Source organism: Barbatula barbatula (genome assembly GCF_947034865.1).
Source record: "Barbatula barbatula genome assembly, chromosome: 24".
In the NCBI taxonomy this organism is placed as follows: Eukaryota; Metazoa; Chordata; class Actinopteri; order Cypriniformes; family Nemacheilidae; genus Barbatula; species Barbatula barbatula.
This window is the reverse complement of record NC_136787.1, coordinates 5,804,532-5,826,918: the sequence shown is the minus strand read 5'-3', so window position 1 is coordinate 5,826,918 and position 22,387 is coordinate 5,804,532. Positions and strand designations below refer to the sequence as shown.

Genomic DNA, 22,387 nt, shown 5'->3' with positions numbered 1-22,387 from the left:
AGAAATTAGCATACAAATGTGTGAACAATAACGCAAACATGACAAATCCTGTCATTATTTTCACGCCCTCGTGTTATTCCAAACCTGTGTGATTGTATTTCTTCAGTACAACACAAAAGGAGAAATATGAAGATCTGTTATATAGGTATATGACGTGTGCACCATAGGTTTTCCTGGTCTTGAAAAGTGTGAGATGGTCCGATTGGTCGATTATGTCAATCGGAATTATGGTATATAATAGATCATCTCTCACTTTGCTAAATCAGTTTGAGCCGCGCCATTTTCTACACTGTAAAAAAACTTATTTACAGAACGTTTCTGTTATTTCTGTCACAGATTTTCCATGTAAAATAAAAAAAGTAATACAGTCAACATTTACAAGAAAAACAGTGGGGGGGCTGTAATTTTACAGGGAAAACCGTTATTTTACAGTTTATTGCTCAAAAACTATACAATTACAGAACAAGACAACAAATGTCTAAGACGAATGGGGAAAAAAATCTTTATATATCCTTATATCCTTAACTCATCAACACTATAGACGGTTCAAAGAAACAACATAAACAAACGTTACTGCGCATTCGCGCGTTTGGGGGCTGCACTTAACTTCCGGTACACAGTCACAAACAATAGAGCGTCTGTAGATTATTTCTGACTACAAGCAAAAGAAACCAAGAAAAACCATTACTTGGCTAAACTTGCCTCTCCAATATTTTGAATTTAGCCGGAGATACAGATACTGAAATTCAACAAATTGTTTTTTCATAGAATTAACAACAAAATTCAACAAATCTTTTATTTGATATAACTATCATAAAATAATAATATAAATAATAGTTACATAAATTAAAGTAAATATAAATAGTTATATTATTAAACACTAGCCAGACAGATAAAAGAACATAGACCGGATGTTAACTGCAGTCCAGGCGCCCGCACAACTGATGAAATGGTCTATAGAATAACACAACTGAAACTATCATTGTAGTTGTGATTTAAAGCATCCAAAATAATCTAAACTGTTATATTGTAGCTAGTTCTGTCAAATCGATTAATCGCAATTAATATTTGTCTTTATATAATGTGTGTATGGTTGTGGTGTATATTTTTATACGTGTATAGATACACAAACATACATGTTAGTAATATATATTTATGTATAAATACATAAGAAATATACATTTCTGTTGATATTTGTTATGTATACAGACATATACATATGGATATCCACGCCACACACACTTACATATTCTATAAACACAAACATTATATTAGGATCGAATAATCACAATGACAATTTATATCAGGCTGTAGGCCGATGACACTTTTATGTGAAATACGCAAATAAAAAAGCATTTTATTGACTTTTAAAGCCACAATGTCTATTCAACTACGTCATATACCTTGAACACACTGTAGGCTGTTTATAACGTGTCCACCAAATGTTTTGAAAACTATTCCCTAAAGATCATCAAATGTCAGCCGTCCAAACCCTTACAATCAATTTCATGCCTTGGTAATCCAATTTGTCCAGACAAAAGGCTCACATAGAAGAGTTAGTTTGATATATGTTGACATCAGTATGTCAATTACAGGCAACCTGGCCTTTATAGGATGGCGGTGTTGGGGTGGGGAACAGAAACTCACATCAGGGTTGAGGTTGGAGACGAGGAGAACAGAGTGGATGGCGGTGGGGGCCATGCCGTGGATGGCCATCCTTCCTGTCATTGCGGATGAAGGGATGGTCAGAGGTCCCAGTGCACCAGACATCGTCTGCATGGACAGACCTTACGGGCCAGAGCCCAAGGAGGGGAGGGGGGAGTGGGAGAGGGAGAGAGGAGGGGTGATTTAAGAGAGAGGAGGGGAGACTCTAGAACAATCGTCCATTTTAACCACATGTTGCTGCTTTTGATAGCAGATAAACAACACAAGGTTGAGTAATGTTGTGACCCTGTATTAAATCAACATGCTGCTGTGATATTAGAGTTAAATTGGATGCTAGGGTTCAAATGAAGTCAATACAGGACAAGGTCAGGAGGGTAAAAATGAAGCCCGGTGGGAATTAAAGACAGCATGAAATGTCATTCCCAACGCTCTGTATTATTTCTCTTTGATGTTACCGATACAAATATTTTATAGGAAATAATGCAGGACGTGACTTTGTTTTAGTTATACGGATTTAATGATTGTGAAAAGTAGATCTGCCGTGGTCGCATTAGAGTTTACAATGCGAAATATGCGCATATGGGGACTGTGAAAACTATTAATTAAAATGAATCATGGAATTTGCACTGTTATGTTTGTTACATTAAAGCTTTTTGGATTGTGAGATGTTGTTATCAGGATTTCCCAGCAACTGTAAATGTCACAGTGTATCGATCTTTTATCGGTCACACATATAGACCATATGAAAGATGAACGACGCCTCCGCATTCCCTTCTATTATGGAGAAAAATCATATATTGGTAAAATCGTGAACATATTGTGCCAATGACGTCATTTAGAGCCGGAGTCTGCGCAGTGGTGAGCGCGAGGTGGACCGCGGTATCAAGGTCCCGCCCATTTTTCCTGATGACTAAATCGTGTATATATAAAAATATATTTGACGTGATTGCCATTCGTTTACACGACGGGTGGGGTTTATGACCTATACTGCAGCCAGCCACCAGGGGGCGATCTAATTACTTTGGCTAAACTTTCAGGATGCGTGCGGGACATCTGGTCACACATCGTCAAGTCACACAATAGAACGGAAAGCCTAGTGCGACCACGGCATTACTGGTTAATATTGTTTTTGCTTTGTAAAAACGTAACACGTAACGCTTATATAAAACCAGAGACATATTTTTAACTAGCAGCGTGTCATTTTTGTGTCGCCAACATCCCTAAACAGAAATACATAAATAACTTAATTGGAAATATATGACTCTTTCTCTGTTTTTCATTGGCCAAGCTAAACTGATAGCACCGCCCCTAAATCACTCCACTAGTTGAGCAAAAGTTGCCATGTCGGCTAGTTAGGATGCCCAAAATTCTTGTTGATAGATTAAATAAGCCAAACTATACATTATATCTCTGCGTAAATGGGAAGATTTTGATTTCATGTTGTCTTTAGGGCTTTAAGGAAAACCTGCACAATGTTCCTACAAAGCGACTTGTATTTGTATCAGTGATGATTCCACAATGACAAAAGCAGGATCATATCAATTGAAATGATTGATCACATCAATGAAAACAATTTGTGCAAACTAAGCCAAAACACGCTGCAAAGCGTATCGTTGAATCTGTTTAAAAACATCAATATGACTGGGTGTGTAATGTTCAAAGCGTATTGCTCATTACGCTTCAAATGTGTTGTCGATATAGCTGTGTGTGTTTGTTCACTTTGCCGGTGTCAGGCACATGTGAGTGCGGTGTGGCTCATGTGATTATACTGTAATTCTTCCAATTATTGAGTCTGAACGCTGCCGTGAGCCACAGAGCATTGACTCCATTACTGGCTCAGTGACGCTGTGAAATCTTACCTGCCTGAGGGAAACAAGCGGGTGCGAATCCAGCCGCCCCGGGGTATGGAGAGGAAATGATCCCAGGAGCCCCTGTGTACATACATAAACACACAAACACACACACACACAGGGTCACTACAACAAGACATTTATTTGTTCGCGATTGTAGAACTGACCACAACCACATACCAGACAACGATGATCCTGTGTTTATGTTTTATCAGGAAAAGTGTTCCATGGAAAAAAATCCCCAGAATTTTTCGTACCTTACTGTGATGCGGTCACATTGACAATACTCCAACATTTTCAGGAGGGTGTTTGCGGAAGAAAAACATGTCAGGGGTCTAATAGAAGCTGCTGTTTAACACCTTTTATTGCTTTAGCGGGTGTCTGGTGACGTCAGCGTGCGCCCCTGAGACTACTGCCTGCGCCCCGGACCAATTCATCAGCTCTGATTTACACACGCAAGAATACACACTCGGCTTATCGGCATCCACACCGCCTCTCGCTTTAGACTGTGATTTACAGAATCGGAGACAGCTAGAGATGTGTGGATGGACGATCACAGTTATCTTCCACCCACCTAACAATCACCTCCACCGCGCGCACACGCTTACAAAGGCAAGACGGATAATAAATCTACTCGTCGCCAAATGCTGTCCAGCCCACCTAACTTTGTGTGCCTGTGCGATAAGGTGTGCCCTTTCATAGCGTGTTTGCAGATAGCGATGTAATAAAACACACAAACAAACCGATCCGTGTGGGAAAGAGCAAGTACGTTTCTTTATGGTATGTGTGCTGTCACACTGGTATTTCTAATCATAAGTGTTTTTGATTAAATTAATTAAAGTTTTTACTTAAGTTATAAGCAATTCAGAATATGCGTTGAAACAGACATGGTGAACAGTTTGTACATGAATGAATTCGTCAGACATGTTACGAAACTAATTCCTGCCAAACAAGCAAATGTATATTTAATCAGCGTTCCAAGCCATTTATTATGCATCCTTATCTATAAAAAATACATTTGACATCCTTTTTCTTGGGACAAGGTCTTCCTCAGAGCTAAAACAGATGGTGTGTGTTCGTGTTTGTGTGTATCAATGCCAATTTCCATTTCTGTTCTCGCATTCTACATCCACCGGGCCACGTACACATCAGTGCGTGCGTGTCATCTCTTTAACTGAGCTCGCCCCAATGCATTGTGGTGTTATCTTAAGGTAAATACCGAAAGCGGTCTGCATGGTGGGGTCCAGCGTGGGCTGTCCGTCCCCTGAGGGAAGGTCCAGACGTGTGAAGTCCCTGCTCTTGTCGTTGTTATATTTCACATTCAGACTGGTCAGCTTGGAGAATTCCACACGCAACGTGCAGCAGCCGTTGTAGATGTTCTGCCCTTCCAAAGCCTGAGAAACAACACACCATGATGATGATGAATAGGAGGAAACAGCAGTTTATGAAAAGAAAACGTAGTTAAACTGTGGATATCATTTGAGACAGTTTTTAGGCAAACTGTTGGTTTCTTTTTCCTTTTGTTGGCCAATGAATCACTCTCAAAGTATAACATAGCACTGTGGAATAACACCAGGCTCTCTTCTGAAACCGCCGGCTGTCGGTCTTCGACAGATGCTTTGGTTGCTATGATGCAGAATATCTGCTGTAAGATAGTTTGTTTAATCAATAAATATTAACATTGGGGCGGTGGAATAAAAAGTTAAGCGCCTCACCAGCTGCTGGCGTTTTTAAAAGCGTGGCACTTCCATTGCAAACAATTGAAAAAATACGCCGGCCTAAAAAATGCTTTGGTAGCCTAAGCGCAGTACTGAAAATAAAGCAATTACAGTCATGAAAATGAAATGAAACTCACTATTCATGATTGGAAAGGGGGAAAAAACCCCAGAGGAGAGTAACGGAAGTTTTGGAGAAAAGGAGCAAGGGCCAGATTTACAAAACAGGGCAAAAAAGCGCCAGAGGCAGTGGAAATGGAGTGATTTACTAACAAGGCGCATATTAAAAACACAGGCTGTCGTGATATTATATCAAAATGCATAAAAATAGGATTCGAAGCAAGATAGAAACATTTTTCCATTTGATTTTGACATGCAGTATGACCTGTATAACCGATACTCATGTTCTTGACACACATCAATTATTGGCATAGCTGTTAAAGTATCGTGAAATATGTACACACTTTAAACAGTGAATTATTCCACCACATGTTCATTGATCACATCTGCTGTGATTCATTACATTGGGGTTTATTGACACCTGAGCATCACATCACAGTTGTTGTGTCTGTTAATACATATCCCAAACAAATGAAAACCAAACACCACCAACAAATGCAAACGCAGTTCCAGTCATATGAATGGGGTCGGCCCTAAGAGGTCAAAGACCAAAAATAAAAGCAAAATTGATCGACATACAAACCACAAAACCTCAAAACACATCTGCATATATTATTTTAATTTCAGCAAATGTTTGCCTGTAGAAGCCATTATGGTGACTCTTATGGCTTTTTGAGGTCAGGCTTCCCATAATTCCCATCTGACAGGAACCTGTTCTTTGTAATGACCATATGAATGTAAAATTACATTATATAGTAAACTGGTCAGTATACGTAAAAAATGCTTCATCGAACATGTAGTCCGAATCGGAGCGTGAACATTTTCCCTTTTCAAAGTCTACTTTGTGTCTCTCCTGGGGCAGGTTTGGTGAGATGGAACCGATGTGAACAAAACTTCTCCCATGTGGCCGGATAATTTAACTAAAGCCAGATGACAAATGTGCATCGAGTCTAATCCAAACAGCAGCCTGATCCATGACTCAGTTTATGAAGTTTGTGTTATAAGAGACGACTGTTAAGCCAAACAGCAATATTACCTTTACTCTACTTAGTCTTGGCTATTTGAACAAACACCAAACCATTCGAACACATAATTCATCCCACAACCTTTGTGATATTAATGCAAATGATACCTTCTGGTTTACCATTGCTTGGGCAATCTGACTTCTTTACTTTCCAGACGATAAAAAAGAACCCCTTTGTTTACATTAATGTATTCATATATAGTACATATCTAGGAAGCAGAATGTCAATAAAACGTAAAGTTCGTAAAAAATGATTTCTACTGAGACCCCCGTGTATAGGAGATTATTAGACGATTATCAGTGTTTCCTCCATCTTAGATGTTATGAATAGGTCACGCGGTGACGATCTTACATCTGCACATGATACGAACTCGTAGGTAAGTTAAACGTGACCTTTGGAACGAGCAGAAATGTGAAGCGTCTTTGGATGAACCTGCTATCCTGGCGTTTCTACAGCATTCGCATGCGTATGAATGAGAGTCAATAAAACGAAAATCCTTTGACCGCGGCACCCAAAACACAGTTCGCAAACACCACAAGTTCTGTATTACGTGCATCCTGTTTGCGTGTCTTTGAACTACAAGTGATAATAACATGTTGCCAGCCAAGATATGGAACATATGATGTGCATCTGCACAATTGCTTTTAATTTTCTAGCAATTTAAGGGATGTGTTGGGGGACTTTATCCCTCCTTTCCAAAAAGACCCTTGTCTTCACCACCCCCCGTTAACTTACAAATACTCTCTTTGTGTAAAGTGGCAATGCAACATGGCAGGCGCACAATAGATAACACCCTCACACCAGAGGAGTAATTACTTGCTAGCTCTTTTTTTCAGGGCGAGTTGCATTGGCATTCATTAGATAACCTCAATGGTGACATATTAATTACAGGGGGCGTTTGATTTGTGCGGTCTGCTGAGAACTGGTTTTCCTGTCGTAGACATGGCTTTGTCTCTTTTTTGGCCCTGCACTAAAGACTACAGAAACAGGGTTGTCAAATGGTACCCCTGCCAAATACAGAGTATTTATGATTTGTACAGAAGCTCTGAATATAGGCGACGGATGAGTGATCACGAGGAAGCGTTGTTGAGGAATGACCGTAACTAAACTGTTCGTCTCTATTAAAGCGATCCTAGCTAACCACATGTTTGCCGTATTCTGGCATTCGCTTTCTAGTTCATACAGTGAAAAGCCAAAGAACAAGATAATAAGAGAAGCTATATGTGGCTGTCTTGGTACTGACCATTTTGGAGTGATGTGCGTTCATTGCATCTGAGTATTGCAGCAAGGCCTGAAACTGGTTGTTCTTGGTGAAGGTAATAATCTTTAGGACCGTCCCAAATTTTGAGAAGATCTATGGGAGGGAGAAGAGAAAAAACATGAAATCAGGGAAAATAAGAGCCGGTATAGTTCTGTTGGGGAACATTGAAATGTGAATCGCATGAAAGATGCTATAGTTTTTAAGGCTATGCATATATTACGTGCATTAAAGTCGTACCTGGTGTAGCACTTCTAGAGATACAGGGTAGTAGAGATTCTCCACTATGATGCGAAGAACAGGACTCTGTCCAGGCATCATGCCACCGTCACTGGCCGTCGCAGACCCAGACAAAGTCATGTTCCCAGAATGCATCGCGTTGACTGCTTGGAGAGCCGCCTGAGCCCTCTACAAGAATGACACGCATCAATTCAGGTTCGCAGTTTTATGCAAAGAATGCAAAGTCAGTACTTTTGTTTAATATATTTAAATGTAATATTGTTCTGTGTTATCTATGTAGTAGTTTACAGCATATACGTTCAGTTAAACTATCAAAATAAGAGGTGCAAAGTAAAAAATGGACAAAAAGTAGTAATTGGACAAAATATTTGGAAAAGCGTAAAGTTGTATTAAAATAACACATTATTAAAATAACGAAGCATTTTGTATTTAAATATTTTAAACCGATTGTAAAATAATTTCTTATTAATGTCAACAGCTGGGTTTCCAACATCCTGGTTTTATGCGCATGTATAAGTTTTGCATCAGAAACGAGTGATGAAAATACCAAATTTAGAAATAAAATAAAAATGTTCACATATTACTTATTTTTTGACAAAGGAAAAGTTGACAATGGGACTTTTTTTGGAAAAGAAAAGCTTGCAGCGGTGTGGTTATAAATAGCAGCCGGCAATGCTTTAGAGGCAGCATTTGTTCATGAAGGAGTCCGGCTTCATAGGCAGCGTAATGGAATTTCTATTTGAATTATAAACAGAGAGCATCTTTGAAATAATAATAAAAAAATTATAAATAAATAAATCACATATTTAAAAACGACAATACTAATTTCACGCTAGAAATGGAATCCAAAGTTATTGAAAGTGAAAATTAAACTTTAATATATACAAAACTATGCTCCAACCGCCATTTTATTTCTTTCCAGTTTAATCCTGCTCGACCGATTAGCTTCTTTGCATGTTGTCATGGAAATGACAGGTCTCGCTACTCGGTTGTCATTGGTCAGCTGTGAAAAAGGTGCTTGACGTAAGTCGTTTTATCAACCAAAAACGTTCTGAGCTGCCCAGAAAGGCACCGTCGCTGGCATTTGAAATTTTACTCCAAATCAGTCAAATGTGAACAAGGCCTTAATTCGCTAATGTTTTTACGCTCGCTTGAGGTGGCAAAAAAACAGTTCATGCGAATAATGTGAGATGGAAACGCATTTGCCGAATAAATTGTGACGTAGCGAACATTAAACCCACTCGACTAAGCGGCTGTTACCGCCGATGGGGTCTTTCTGATTTACTGTTGGTTACTGGGTAACCATTACAACCGTGATTCGCTTGAGAAACTTGATGGAGCGCCCCAATTTCGCAAAAGGTTTTCCTTCTGTTATTGCAAACTTTAGACTAAGATTCGCATCACGTTTGGATGGAAACCTGGCTATAGACTCTTGGTATCATAGATTTGGAGTGCTAGATGATATTAACATTATGGATTCTTACCCCCTGGTTGGGGAGGTTGTCGGTCTTTAACTCGCGGTGGTTGGAATACTGGATGTAGACAGGCTGGTTGCGGACGTGGGGCGTGGCTGCGGTGTAGTAGTTGACCATGGTGATGGCTGCTTCTTCAGAAGCCATTTCTATAAAAGCCTAGAGTGCAAACAGGGACATACAGTAAGTGATTTGCTTTGATCACAATATCATTACACTAATAGCACCAATGTGTCGCTAAATCCGACTTGATATCTGACTGTTTAAAATGCAACGCTCAAAAGAAACAAATAACAAAACTTCACATTTGAAAATCTGAAAAAAGACTGAAAAAAAACAAGCAGGTTGATTTTATTATGACACTTCAAGGAAGTGTGCTTCACTTTATTCTGAAAGGAATCACTTTCGATGTCCAAGTCTTGACCAACAAGAAGATTTTTACATTTAAGTTTTATACTTTAAATTCCTAAAATAGTGATGTTTTTTAACAGGCACCACTAATAAAAACCCTGACGGGATCAAGCGAGATTTATAGATTCATAGGCGGATAATAAAGTAAATCTTTTGATGCGCCGATCAAACCAAGTAGCACACAACAAATTATGCAACAGGCCCATTAGAAATGTGCTTGTCTTTTCTTGTCTAAATATGCTAGTTTCCATTTGAATATGAAAGTCGCTTGAGAGGAAGCTGTTTTTATTTGCAGGGCTTATAATCAATCTCTGTTATTAGCTGGACCTTGATGTGTTTGAAAGAACACACTTCAGTTTCCATAACTGGCCAAATGAAGAGATATCAGATTTGGACCCTGCCTCACCACCCTTAGACAAAACAAAAAAGAAAACATTGTTTTTGATAGCAGACTCACGGCCCGTGTACGTTTTCTTGGTTTAATTTTCTATTTGAAACTCAGCAAACAGAAATGAGAAAACAGCACATTTTTCGTTTTCCATTCATAAAAAACGAATTAGAAAACCGATAAACGTCTTGAATAGTCATTTTCCGCACGTGGGCGGTATGAAACGCCCCCTTCCATCGATTGGGCAACCAAATAGCATCCCTGACGTCATCAGCTCTTTCGTTGAACAGAATGCTAGTCGTCCGCTGCTGTTGCAGATCTCTCACATTTTACAGCGTTACAAGGCGGTTGATCGACTGGGCATTCTTCTGCACAATCCAACTTGTTCTAGAGAAACGTTTATGTTGGAAATACTGATCTAATAACATGAACAATGCATTTTTTTAGCTGCTCAGATGCCAAATTGTGTGGCAAAGCCCTGCGACTGTGAAGATTGAGGTGTCGTGTCTTTACGTAATTCAGCCTAAGGGTGGCGCACTGATGTTGATAAGCAGGCTCTACAATGAAAACTTATATATATATATATATATACACAGTATCATATCATAGAATATACATTTGCGTTTTATAACCGTGTTTAATCCTTATATGGTGTACTTCACTTACGTTTAGTTCATTTACAACCTCAACTTCCATTAGTTAGCATTTTCCTTTGCTCAAAACTTTACAGATATAGGAGACCTAAAGCCAGTACCATCTGCCAGCCGGCTCTGAAACTTCAGACCAGCACAACGGAACAAAACCAAATCAGAATAAACCAAATGATAAAAGATAGTAAAAAGTAATATTTAGACCATTGGGAAAAAGAAAGTTTAAACCAAAGTAAACTAGAACGTTATCGGATCCTAAACAGAAAATACAATCTAGCACTTTATTTTTATTTTACTCTAATGTTTGTACTTATTGTATGTCTTTTGTTATATGTTCAACGCATTCATGCCAATAAAGTACCTTGAAATTGAAAAAATATAGGAGTACATTCTCTCTCTCTCGCTCGAGTTATTTGTTTCTGCATGATGATGGGCCACGTTCTGTTCAGAGTGTTCATTTTCTTCCCATCTTTCCAAACTCCTTTGACCAATAAATAATTCAGATTTTCTGAAGTTGTTTTTATTTTTGTTGGTATTTCAATTTTAGACGCGTTATTAAAAGTGTTTTGTTATACAGGAGGCCCTGAATATCCTCCAACAGAACGAGTATACATAATGGTTCATTGGAATTCCTTCAGAAGTCCTGTAGGAACTGAACGCTTTAGCGTTCCTGTAGGATCCCTGAAGGATTCCTGTTTGTCTCCTTTGGGTTTCCCTCAGGAGTCCTACAGGAAAATGGACTGAAACTCCTGTGGGATCCTGTAGAAATGTGCAGGTGTGTGGTGTGTAGGTCCTGCGCGTTCTTTCCTGCAGGAAGACAACGATAAAGATACAGAGAACGATAGTGTTGGGAACGCTTTCAGAACGATTTGTTTCAGCTAGTGATGGATTCAACATTCTGTCTGTCTCTGGTAGATCTCTAAAGTTTATGCTTAGCTATTGACGCGGTTTTCTGTCAGAATGATTCTTTTATGTGATTATGATTATTTATGATTTAAGTACTATCAAACGTATCTTTTTATCAATAGCGTTTATATTATATTCTATTTTATTGTGTGTGTATGTGTTGATGACATTATTTTGATGAAGTTTTGACCCGTTCCTCTATTTCTTCAAAGGTGATTTCCATTAGATTCTCATTACAGAAATACATTTATTAAAATAAATATATAAAAAATGCTTAACCTTCGTTTATTTAAAAATGTTATTGTCATCAAGCTAAATATAATGACCTATTCTGATAAATCGGTTTAGTGTGACTTCACATTTTAATTTGAAGGACTGCTGTTCACAGGACTTGTCTTACTTACTTATCATGTCCACAGAAACCACGAACACATGGTGACATGACTGATAATGTTAGTTACACCAACGGTTTGCGAACACACACACATGCACACAGGTTTTCCCTAACTTCGGATCTAATTCATGCGGTATAATCCCGAAATTCCAGAGCTAAACCAACACGCAGAGAAACTCGAAACACTGCAACTTCACAATAGTCTGACACTTTCCTCAAATTAAATAGCGTAAATACTGCCTAAATCTGTTAAAAATGCTTTTGGCAGTAAAACATAAAAAACAGACTGTGTACCAAAATCACGGGAGGTTTTAGATCGTTTTTTTAAGCATTACTGCAAAACTGTTACCATTACAGCAAAGCGTCCCGTGTTTGTGGGACACACCATGTGATTTTTAAAATGGCTCAATAGCTTTCAATGCTGAGATAGTTGATGGAGCACCTACTTGGTTTTTCCCTTTTAGCATCAACAGGTTGGTGACTTTGCCGAAAGGAATTCCTAATGAGATGACTTCTGCCTCGGACACTTCGATTGGAACTCTGCGGACGTGGAGGACACGGGAGGGGGCACAGGGAGATCGGTCTCCTTTATACGGTTTACTGTCGTTGCCATCAGCTGCCGAGAAATGAAAACAAACAAAACACAATTATTCATTTGTTTTAAATAGTTCTCCAAATGCCAAACCTGCCTTTGATGTACATGGACCTTACAAAAGTACTATCGACTGTGTTAGAAAACATTGAAGGATTTACAATGAGTTTAACAACACAGAAAGAGACGGACAACCGACAGACAGTCTTAAGCAGAAACAAGACGCTGTCTACACCACAGAGGTGGGCAGCATCTTTAACTGTTCCTCCGAAACAAAGAGACAAGCTTCTTACAGGATTAAACCGGCTTCTGAAGTCTGTCATACCCTGAATGGTGTCTATTGTGGGCTGTTTGGCACTTGGTTATGTGCAGGGGTACATCATAGACTGGTGACAGGTTTTTAATAGAGAAAGACTGTGGGTTTAAACAATTTTTTACATTCCTATTCTTCAATATTAAGAGAAAGACTCAGCACTGGTTGTGTTCGTGCAGACGGATGTATCAAATCAGTCGCTATCTGTCTCAGAGTTTTGTGGAAAATGTATAGACTATACTGATTGCAAGCTACAGCTGGATGTATCATTAATACATGTAAATCCTTTAATCAAAAGGAAAGTGAAGGCATTCACCGCACTAAAGCCTCTCCTATAATGTGAGTCAAGGATATGATCACTTCTGTGACACTATAATGCTACTGTGTCAGTTCACCTTAAAATAAATATTTTCACTTTCAAAACCTGTGTGTAACACAAAAGCAGATATAAAGGTCTATCTATAGAATATAGGGAAGATTTCTGCTGGGACAAATGTTTCCCGGCTTTTGAAAGGTGAACTGGTACCACATCCTCCATCATGAATGCCTCAGTGTGAAAGCAAGATCTACCAACTGTGAAATCGTTATTTCTCACGCATTGATACACAATCTCTTTTAATTTTAGCCGACGAGTGGAGGCACAGGGAAACAGCGGTTCAGATAAGAAATTGCTGTCATATCCAAGAGGACAAGCACAATACAGTAATTCTTTCCTTTCCTTCCCTTCACAACCCAGCACAGTGATTCATTCCTTCCTTTCACAACCCAGCACAGTGATTAATTTATTCCATTTGCAAACCAGCACAGTGATAAATTCATTCTATGTGAAACCCAGCACAATGATTCATCCCTTCCCTTCACAACCCAGCACAGTGATTCATTCCTTCCCTTCACAACCCAGCACAGTGATTCATTCCTTCCCTTCACAACCCAGCACAGTGATTCATTCCTTCCCTTCACAACCCAGCACAGTGATTCATTCCTTCCCTTCACAACCCAGCACAGTGATTCATTCCTTCCCTCCACAACCCAGCACAGTGATTCATTCCTTCCCTTCACAACCCAGCACAGTGATTCATTCCTTCCCTTCACAACCCAGCACAGTGATTCATTCCTTCCCTTCACAACCCAGCACAGTGATTCATTCCTTCCCTTCACAACCCAGCACAGTGATTCATTCCTTCCCTTCACAACCCAGCACAGTGATTCATTCCTTCCCTTCACAACCCAGCACAGTGATTCATTCCTTCCCTTCACAACCCAGCACAGTGATTCATTCCTTCCCTTCACAACCCAGCACAGTAATTATTTCCTTCCCTTCACAACCCAGCACAGTGATAAATTCATTCTATTTGCAACCCACCACAATGATTCATCCCTTTCCTTCACAACCCAGCACAGTGATTCATTCCTTCCCTTCACAGCCCAGCATAGTTATTCTTTCGTTCCCTTCACAGTCCAGCACAGTAATTCTTTCCATCCCTTAGCAATTCTTTATTTCCCTTTACAGCCCAGCACAGTGATCAGTTTTTTCCTTTCTCCACTCAGAGCCCAGCAGGGAGATCCATCACTCATATTTCAGCCCAGTACAGAAATCCAATACTTCTCTCACAGCCCAGCATAGAAATCCATCCCTTTTCTCTCAGCTCATCACAGAGATCCATCACTCCTTTCACAGCCCAGCACAGAAATCCATCGCTCCTATCACAGCAGAGATTCCTCCACTTACATCCCAGCAATGTGATCCAGACCATTGTTTCTCAAACTGTAAATTTTCCCCCGGTGGTACATGGCCAGACAGGGAATTAAACAACTAATATATGAATCTATATATATATATATATATATATATATATATATATATATATATATATATACACAATTTAATTTACATTAAGTCTTGTGCAATTTTAATATTGTTTTGCATAATCACTTATTAATCACTATAGTAAGATCGAAAGTCTTGCATAACAGAAACAGCACAAACGCAGACCGGGAAAAGGCTACTCAAGTGATTTAATTTTGTTTTATCAAAACTCTGCTACATCAATAATAAAAATAATAGATTCACAGCGATACAATAATTATACATAATAATAGTAATAGATCAAAAGAAACTAGACCAACCCCTCACAGCTTATCACATGAATCCCTCCCTTCAATGCCAATTCACTGCGGATCTTATTTAAGATGCAATTACAGCACCAAAAAAGGAAGCACTCATGTGGCCAGACAACCAGTCTCACGCATTTAGTGTGTAGTTTTGCATTAGCAGTCAAAATGCCAGTTTCACCTATTATTCATTCAACTAAAAAAAGACTGAAGTAAAAACACACCCCATCAAAGCAACAGGTACCAAGCAACACTCCGACCTGTGAGGGTGTCTATAATGAGCGAGACCCCTTTCGTTTACTACACAGTTTGTTTCAGAAAACAGGAAAATTGTAAGTTTAAAGCATGCAAATGAAAAAGGAGGCTCTTCCCTGGATTCTTCCATCACATCATGAAAGTGTAAAACAAAGGGCTTACCACTTCACGAGAACAAAACAACATTAACAAACTATCTGTGCCTCATAGTTTAAAGCATTTTCACAGTACGCACATACTAAATGCTTCCTGTTTCGGAGACGGTCTGATGCACAAATAAAGGCAAAAATATGATCAGTCTTCGAGTTGCATCTTCTCTATTCTGGCACAGTCGGACTGCTCCACCGATGCAAATCCTCATTTAATAATGATGTCTGTTTTGTCCAGACCCTGCATCCAGATTCAAACTAAATCGATGGATAAAGAAAAACAAGCTTGCATCTGCAAGGCATCTACGACGGTCTCACACAACCTCCAGTGGAATAACTCGATGCAGGCTGAGGCAGTAGCCCACCACATGCAGAGATCTGACAAGCTGAAAAGCGAAACTAAATTATCCCTTTACAGAACACGCGGAAATGATTCATGTTATTCTCCCATTCTGCATTAAGACAGAGCAAAGGCTGATATAGAAAAGCAGGGTTTTTATTTCACGGTTTTTGTATAGTGTTTAGCCTCCAAATCTTTACAGAATTGAAAATGTGTAAGTTAGATTTAGCTCAGTTATGGTACTTAAGCACATGCTGCAAACAGCTCACATATGTGTAACCTTTAATACATTTGGCTGTCGTACCACTGAAAGCCACCCGTGAATTATTTTCATGACGCACGGAGGAGACCCTTTTGTGGCCTGGAGACAGGCATCTCACCACATCGCAGCGACCAGGGGAACAGGAAGATGATTGGCCCACTTTGCCAGTGACCCTGTGTTACCATGGTGACCATACACATGACCTATCGAGGCATCTGGCTCGGCAACGGCGATCTCATTGTGCCATTAACAAATCTTATTGTGTGTTTAACGTGATTAGAGGAACCATCCCTGTATCAAATGTGCCACAGGCTTTCCAAGAGGAAATGAGCAAAAAGGACCTTTGAAATGGACCGGCCATATCTGAACTCGAGCCCATGAAAGAGCTTGTGCCTGCAGAAGGGTGCTTTCTTCCAACATTAGGCTTACGACGGTTTTAAATACTTCCTCTGTTGCGAGCTACTGGAAAACATCCTTTTTATAGGTACTGTAACACTTCGCGATAACTGGCATTTATGAAAACATCATTGTAAAGCATAATATATATTTTGTTCACTGTACGGTATATACTTAAATAAAATATTACAAATATATATATTTGGGTGTACAGTACGTACAATTCATGCCGTACTGATCTGTTAAGGCTTTAAAAATATTATAAAATCTTTATTGGAAGTTAAAAATGTTCTGGGTTGTGTAATAGACCGTATGGTTAGTTTAAATACAAGGCTTGATGAAATTTTAAGTCAGTTACATTACATTCAATGTCTGTATAACTTTCTTTCTTCAGTAGAACACAAAGAAGATATTTAAGAAAATGTTGGTAACCAAACAGCACTGACGCCCATTGACTTCCTTTGTATAGACACAAAGCCACTGAGACATTTCCTTAAAATATCTTCTCTTGTGTCCCACAGAAGAAAGAGTCATATGCAGGTTTTGAATGACGCGAGTATGAATAAATATGATGCGATTTTTATTTTTGGGTGAACTGCCCCTTTAATGCCACATTTTAATGTCACACTAAATCAACTACCCAGAGCTAAATCTAGAGCTAGGATAGGATAAAGACACATTTAGTATTCAATTTGACTAAAGACTTGTCATTAAACAACACCATCAGCTTCAATACACCAGGCAAATACTGAACATACGTTCCACAAGCCGAGCCAAAACAGCTTGCGGTATTTCTGCAGCATTATCTGTTTAGAAGACGCTTGGTCTTCGGTGATATTTGTCTAAGCATCACCCGAGAGACAAGAGAAGAATCTTTTCCTCGCTGCCACAGTTTATTCAGGGATGCACTGTAAAATCCTTCTACAGTAAAACTGTTGCTAGGACACCACAGAAGTCACGGAACGCTGTGACTTCCCATCAACATCAGGCATTCCTGGAATACCGTCCTTCACTGTGATTCTTTCCTCCACCTGCTAGTTGTTTTACTGTTATCCACTTAAAGAAGTTTTTACTGTCTTGTAATATGGTAAAAAACAGACCTGAAAATGTTTGGGTAAGACACACACACAGCGCCCAGAGTCAGTAACACCTGGTTTAAGGGGATAGTTCACCCAGAAATGAAAATTCTGTCATCATTTTTTCACCCTCTTGTCATTTTAAACCTGAATGACTTTCTTTCTTCTGCACAACACAAAAGAAGATATTTTGAAGAACGTTGGTAACCGAACAGCACTTTATTGTATGGACACAAAACAAATGTAAGCGAATGGGGTCCAGTTAGCAACATATTTTTCTAAATATCTTTTGTGTTCTGTGAAAAAAAGAAAGTCATACAGGTTTAAAATGACTAGAGGTGAGTAAATGATGGCAGAAGTTTTATCTTTGGGTGAACTTTCACTTTGACTCATGGTTACTGGCTTTACAGTCAACTCTGCCAGGGGTTTAGAGCGAGTGTGTCGGGTTTGCTGGGCCAGAAATGATGTTGTATTGTTCTGGCAGAGTGGTCCCAGTAGACCGCAATCAAGTGTGCATATATTCACCAAGGTGGAACGAATCGGAGCCTTTGGGCCCTCATCTGCTTGATGTGGTGGAACACAAGTTTTGTTTCACATGGGAAAAAAAGGAAGCGGTCCTACGAGCTCTTGAGATAAAAGGCCCTATAGTGTACCAAAAACGTTTTCTCTGTATAAAATGCACGTAGGAAATTCTCAAAATGGCCTGATTATTTCATTAACATAATTGTCAGCATTTATTTGCATGCAATATTGGGTAGTTTGATTCATATGTGTGGAACGCACTGTGCATGTAAAGGAATCGGTTCATTTGAAAAACTGAGCAGGTGACGTATACAATGTGCCATAGAGTCCTGCCCTGTAGAGATGTCTAACTTTGAAAAACTGACGTCTTAGCTTTTTATTCAAATTAAGAATGTATTCAAAACTTTGCATGCATGTTAATAAGTTGATGTTGTACTTGGAGTGTAAACTGAAGCTCAGCTTTGAGAAGGAGGCTTGGCGAAGTGACACACAACACATTTGTAAAGTTTATAAAGATATAGCTCAAGAGAATGACTGCACATAAGGGGATCAACAAATATTAATAACAAATAAAATTGTAGTTAATGTTTGCTCACTTATTGAGTGCATTTTTATATATTCAAATGGAATCCAAACTCCCCAAATATAGTCCTATATAGCTTCAAACTTTAGTGTTTTCTTCATTTAGTACCCTATTTTGAAAAGCGAATATTGTATAAATATGCTTTCCTGGCCACAACTGTATCCACACAGAGCCAAGGGAAAAATGAGAACATCAGTTTTTCTGAATTTATTATTTACAAGTATTAGATTATAGTTAAGTATAAAACATCATTTTTGTTTCATTCTGTGAACTACTACCAATATTTCTCCCAAATTTCAAATAAAAATATCGTTTCTATTTGCATTTACTTGCTTTGATTAAAAATGCTTTGTATTTTTTCAGACCGCAAATACTGCAAAGAAAACAAGTTCATATTCACCTTTAAGCAAAACAATACAATATTTGTACATGTAAGACAAAGATATTGTGATAACCTTCATTTTTGATTTTAATGATTTGTAGCGCCAAACCCCTTCATCGGGCTATCAGGAGGTCAGCTTTGTTATGGCTTTCTTAGCTTTGTGTTGTACTCTGATGCCACTGCTGTGAAGGACATCTCGCGTCTGTCAACTAACCCAAACAATGATACATCTGACTCATAACAGAAATATATGTCTGAGGTCAATTTCAAGGTAAAGCATATTTCAATGGCAGACCTAGCGCGTTGCAGACTTGTGGTTCAAACATTTAGTAAACAACCGTGCTACTGTCTACATGGGCACAACATTTTAGCTAATGCGTAATATGTCAATACTTAAATACTATGTCTATTTAATTCTATATAAATATATTTCTTGCATTTTTAGGTAAATGTAACTTAATCAAAGAATTCTTAGATATTTGTCATAGAAAACGGTGAGTATTTTGATCTGACAATCTAATGAAGAATTTCGCCTCTGTTTATGTTTCAAAGACAAACAACTAATTATAAAATATTGACAATGCTGCAACGATTCAAAGGAAATGCCAAGGAAAGCAATACTTTGCAACAATGTAGGCAAAAACATGCAAGCCTTGGTCTTATGAGCAACTAGCATGTCTCCAACATATGACGACAAATGATCAAGTTGGAGTCATTTTGCATGAAACTATACTGAAATCAAGCATTTAGCCATTTTTTCACAAGACTGATGAAACATCAAGCTTCTTCAGAGACTGAAGCCTTTACAAGAAGCAGAGAACATCAACATGTAGAAGCCGCCCGCAGGGTGTCCCCGGTCATTCCTCTTCAAACTCTGAAAATAATAGCCACATTGTTTCCCCCTTTCAAAAGCACAACAACATATTAAGGATTATTGTTTACCAAAGGGAGGATGAGAGGAAGCGAGAGAGCGAAAATAAAAGACAGGGGGGAATAGAAGATGGTGAACAGATGATGGGGTCATTTCATTCTACCCTCCATTTTAGCTCCAGCAGACAGTCCATTCAGCCGCTCAAATAACAGAGAATGCGCTGGCAGACCATCTCACTATCCCACATGACTTACTGTGAACTGCAGTTTCATTGTCTTTAAATAAGGTCAACAAAAAAGCAATGAAAGGTTCCTTTGTTAGATGCATTTAGCAATTGAACGTATTTAACAAGCCATTTATATTCTTACTCGAATTAAGAGACTTTGAGTTGCAACAAATCTTACGAAAAACTGTTGATTTACAACATAATTCCAAAAAAATCTTTCAAGTCAACATTAAACCACGTTTGTAGCCCATTTCATCCACTGGGAATGGTTACATTTTTGCTAATAACTTTTAACTTAACGTAACTTTTATTACAAAAATTCATTTTTTCATCTGACATCCCATTTCAAGGGCAAAGCTGAAAGTTATTACAGTTCGAAAGACCAATTACCCTACACAATACGAGCAATAAAAATGTCAATTGAGTATCATAATGTCTAGTGTGATAATGAAGTGATGTTGAGGAACAGATAGTACCTGTGGATGGAGTGGAACTGCTCATGGTAGTATGGCAACACGAGGAGGAGGAAACAGGAGGCTCTCCAGGTGCCCACTAAAACACACAAAGATAAGAGTCTCGGTCACATTGAAGAGGAAGACGTCTGAAAATCCATCAGCTATAATGCAGTTTATGCACCTTTCTGAGGTCACCTTGAAAAGCAGATGACATCCTGTTCATACAGAAGACATGAAGGTAAGAGGAGCCATAAGTCAGAATCAATGAAAAAGTGTTTATCTGAGGATCTGAGCATGTTGATCCTGAGTATCTGTATTAGCGGTGTAATGATATATAAATGCATTGCATATCGGTATACAAACAAATTTAAGGTGTGTATGTTAGAGAGGGTTTTAAAATATTGTGTTTGTTTAATCCGATTGGTTGAGCTGCCAACATGTGACCTGCGTCAACAAAAAATGCTTTGTTTGCTTAGTTCTCTTTTAGGGTTTTGTTTTCTCAATTTCTTTATTTCTACTTTGTGTTCAAATTCAGTTTTATTTTCCATTAAAAGATCCATGCGATATTGATTTATTTACATACATAAGATCCAATGAAACCTTAAATGTGGTCAATCCATTACCAAAAAACGAATCTTATTAAAAGTAGTTCATGTTAAAATGCGATTAGAATTTTTTTTCATACATTACGTTTTAAACACACTTTTAACCGTGAACCCAGTATTGTGTATAGTATTATCATTACACCCCTAAGCTCTATTACTATTGCCGAGTATTACACTTTTGCATATCTCATTCTGCTTTGTTTGGGCTGCAGCAATACATTATAAATCACAGAGCAACCACCAAGCACACCCTAGCAACCCCCTACAAATAACCCATAAGACCCTTGAATGTGCATAGCAACACCACCATTATATTCTATCAGATCAGATGAGGTGTATTGACTAAAATCATTGCAAATGCAATATGCTTCATTAGGATCCCCCTGACAACAAATCAAATAAAAACCAAAAATCACGCATCACTTGCTTTCCATCATTCTTAAATGTTGAATTTATATGTGAAAAAAGCACAATGAAATAAAAGCAAGGACCAGTGAGGCAACTAGGCATAACCGATCCAAAGCCCCTGTGCCACATTAAGGGACTGTTTTTGGCCTGCGAGGGAAATTTTAGCAGTTCAGCTCAATTCCTTGAGGACAGTGTCTAACAAGCACACAAATGCATCCATTAGTGGCAAATTGTTTGCGAGGTGGGTGGAACAGGAGCACAGTCTACGGCTGCAAGATGGCTGGCACGTGACCCGGCCCTCAGACAGCCGTCACGCTGTTTCTCTATCGGTGCGTTGTCGCTCCCTCAGCCTACCGGGAAAGAACACAAAGCTTGTCTTTTCCTTTTTTAGACCAAATTCAAATGAGCCAAGGCGGAGTATGAATATGCAAAAAAACAACACAAAAGATAGAATCCCTTTACCCTTTACAGCTAAGCCCTTAATGCCTGTGACATTTTGTGTAGAGATGAGCGGAAGATGATAAAACGGTACGCTGATGCTCATCTCCTGCATTGTAATTACAGTTTCTTTGGACATGCCCTCAAGAGGGCCAGGGCAGGTCAAACGCCCCGATCGCACCAATGTCCACATCAGCACCGGACGCTAAACTCAACCGCGCCTTTTTCTAGCTCTGCCATTATTGTTGAGTTAGTTTAATTAGTCGAGGGCAGAGAAAGAGAGAGGGAGGGAGGGAGAGAGAGAGAGA

General features: G+C 38.9%; 1 protein-coding gene across 7 annotated transcripts in view; it reads right to left on the bottom strand.

Annotated features, from left to right (window-relative positions):
- ptbp3 (polypyrimidine tract binding protein 3) overlaps nucleotides 1-22,387 on the bottom strand; it is a 44,321-nt gene that overhangs the window by 4,098 nt on the left and 17,836 nt on the right. For 4 of the 7 annotated variants that reach the window (XM_079449225.1, XM_079449227.1, XM_079449223.1 and 1 more), the window contains 8 exons: nucleotides 20,650-20,725; nucleotides 12,541-12,710; nucleotides 9,358-9,504; nucleotides 7,874-8,041; nucleotides 7,619-7,729; nucleotides 4,735-4,909; nucleotides 3,525-3,596; nucleotides 1,648-1,787 (listed from right to left, as the gene is read on the bottom strand). In XM_079449225.1, the coding sequence (XP_079305351.1) occupies nucleotides 1,648-1,787; nucleotides 3,525-3,596; nucleotides 4,735-4,909; nucleotides 7,619-7,729; nucleotides 7,874-8,041; nucleotides 9,358-9,504; nucleotides 12,541-12,710; nucleotides 20,650-20,674 (1,008 nt within the window). In that variant the 5' untranslated portion in view covers nucleotides 20,675-20,725. Of the gene's footprint in view, nucleotides 1-1,647; nucleotides 1,788-3,524; nucleotides 3,597-4,734; nucleotides 4,910-7,618; nucleotides 7,730-7,873; nucleotides 8,042-9,357; nucleotides 9,505-12,540; nucleotides 12,711-20,649; nucleotides 20,726-20,809; nucleotides 20,844-22,387 lie in introns of all 7 variants that reach the window. The other 3 variants (XM_079449221.1, XM_079449222.1, XM_079449226.1) reach the window with 2 other exon arrangements.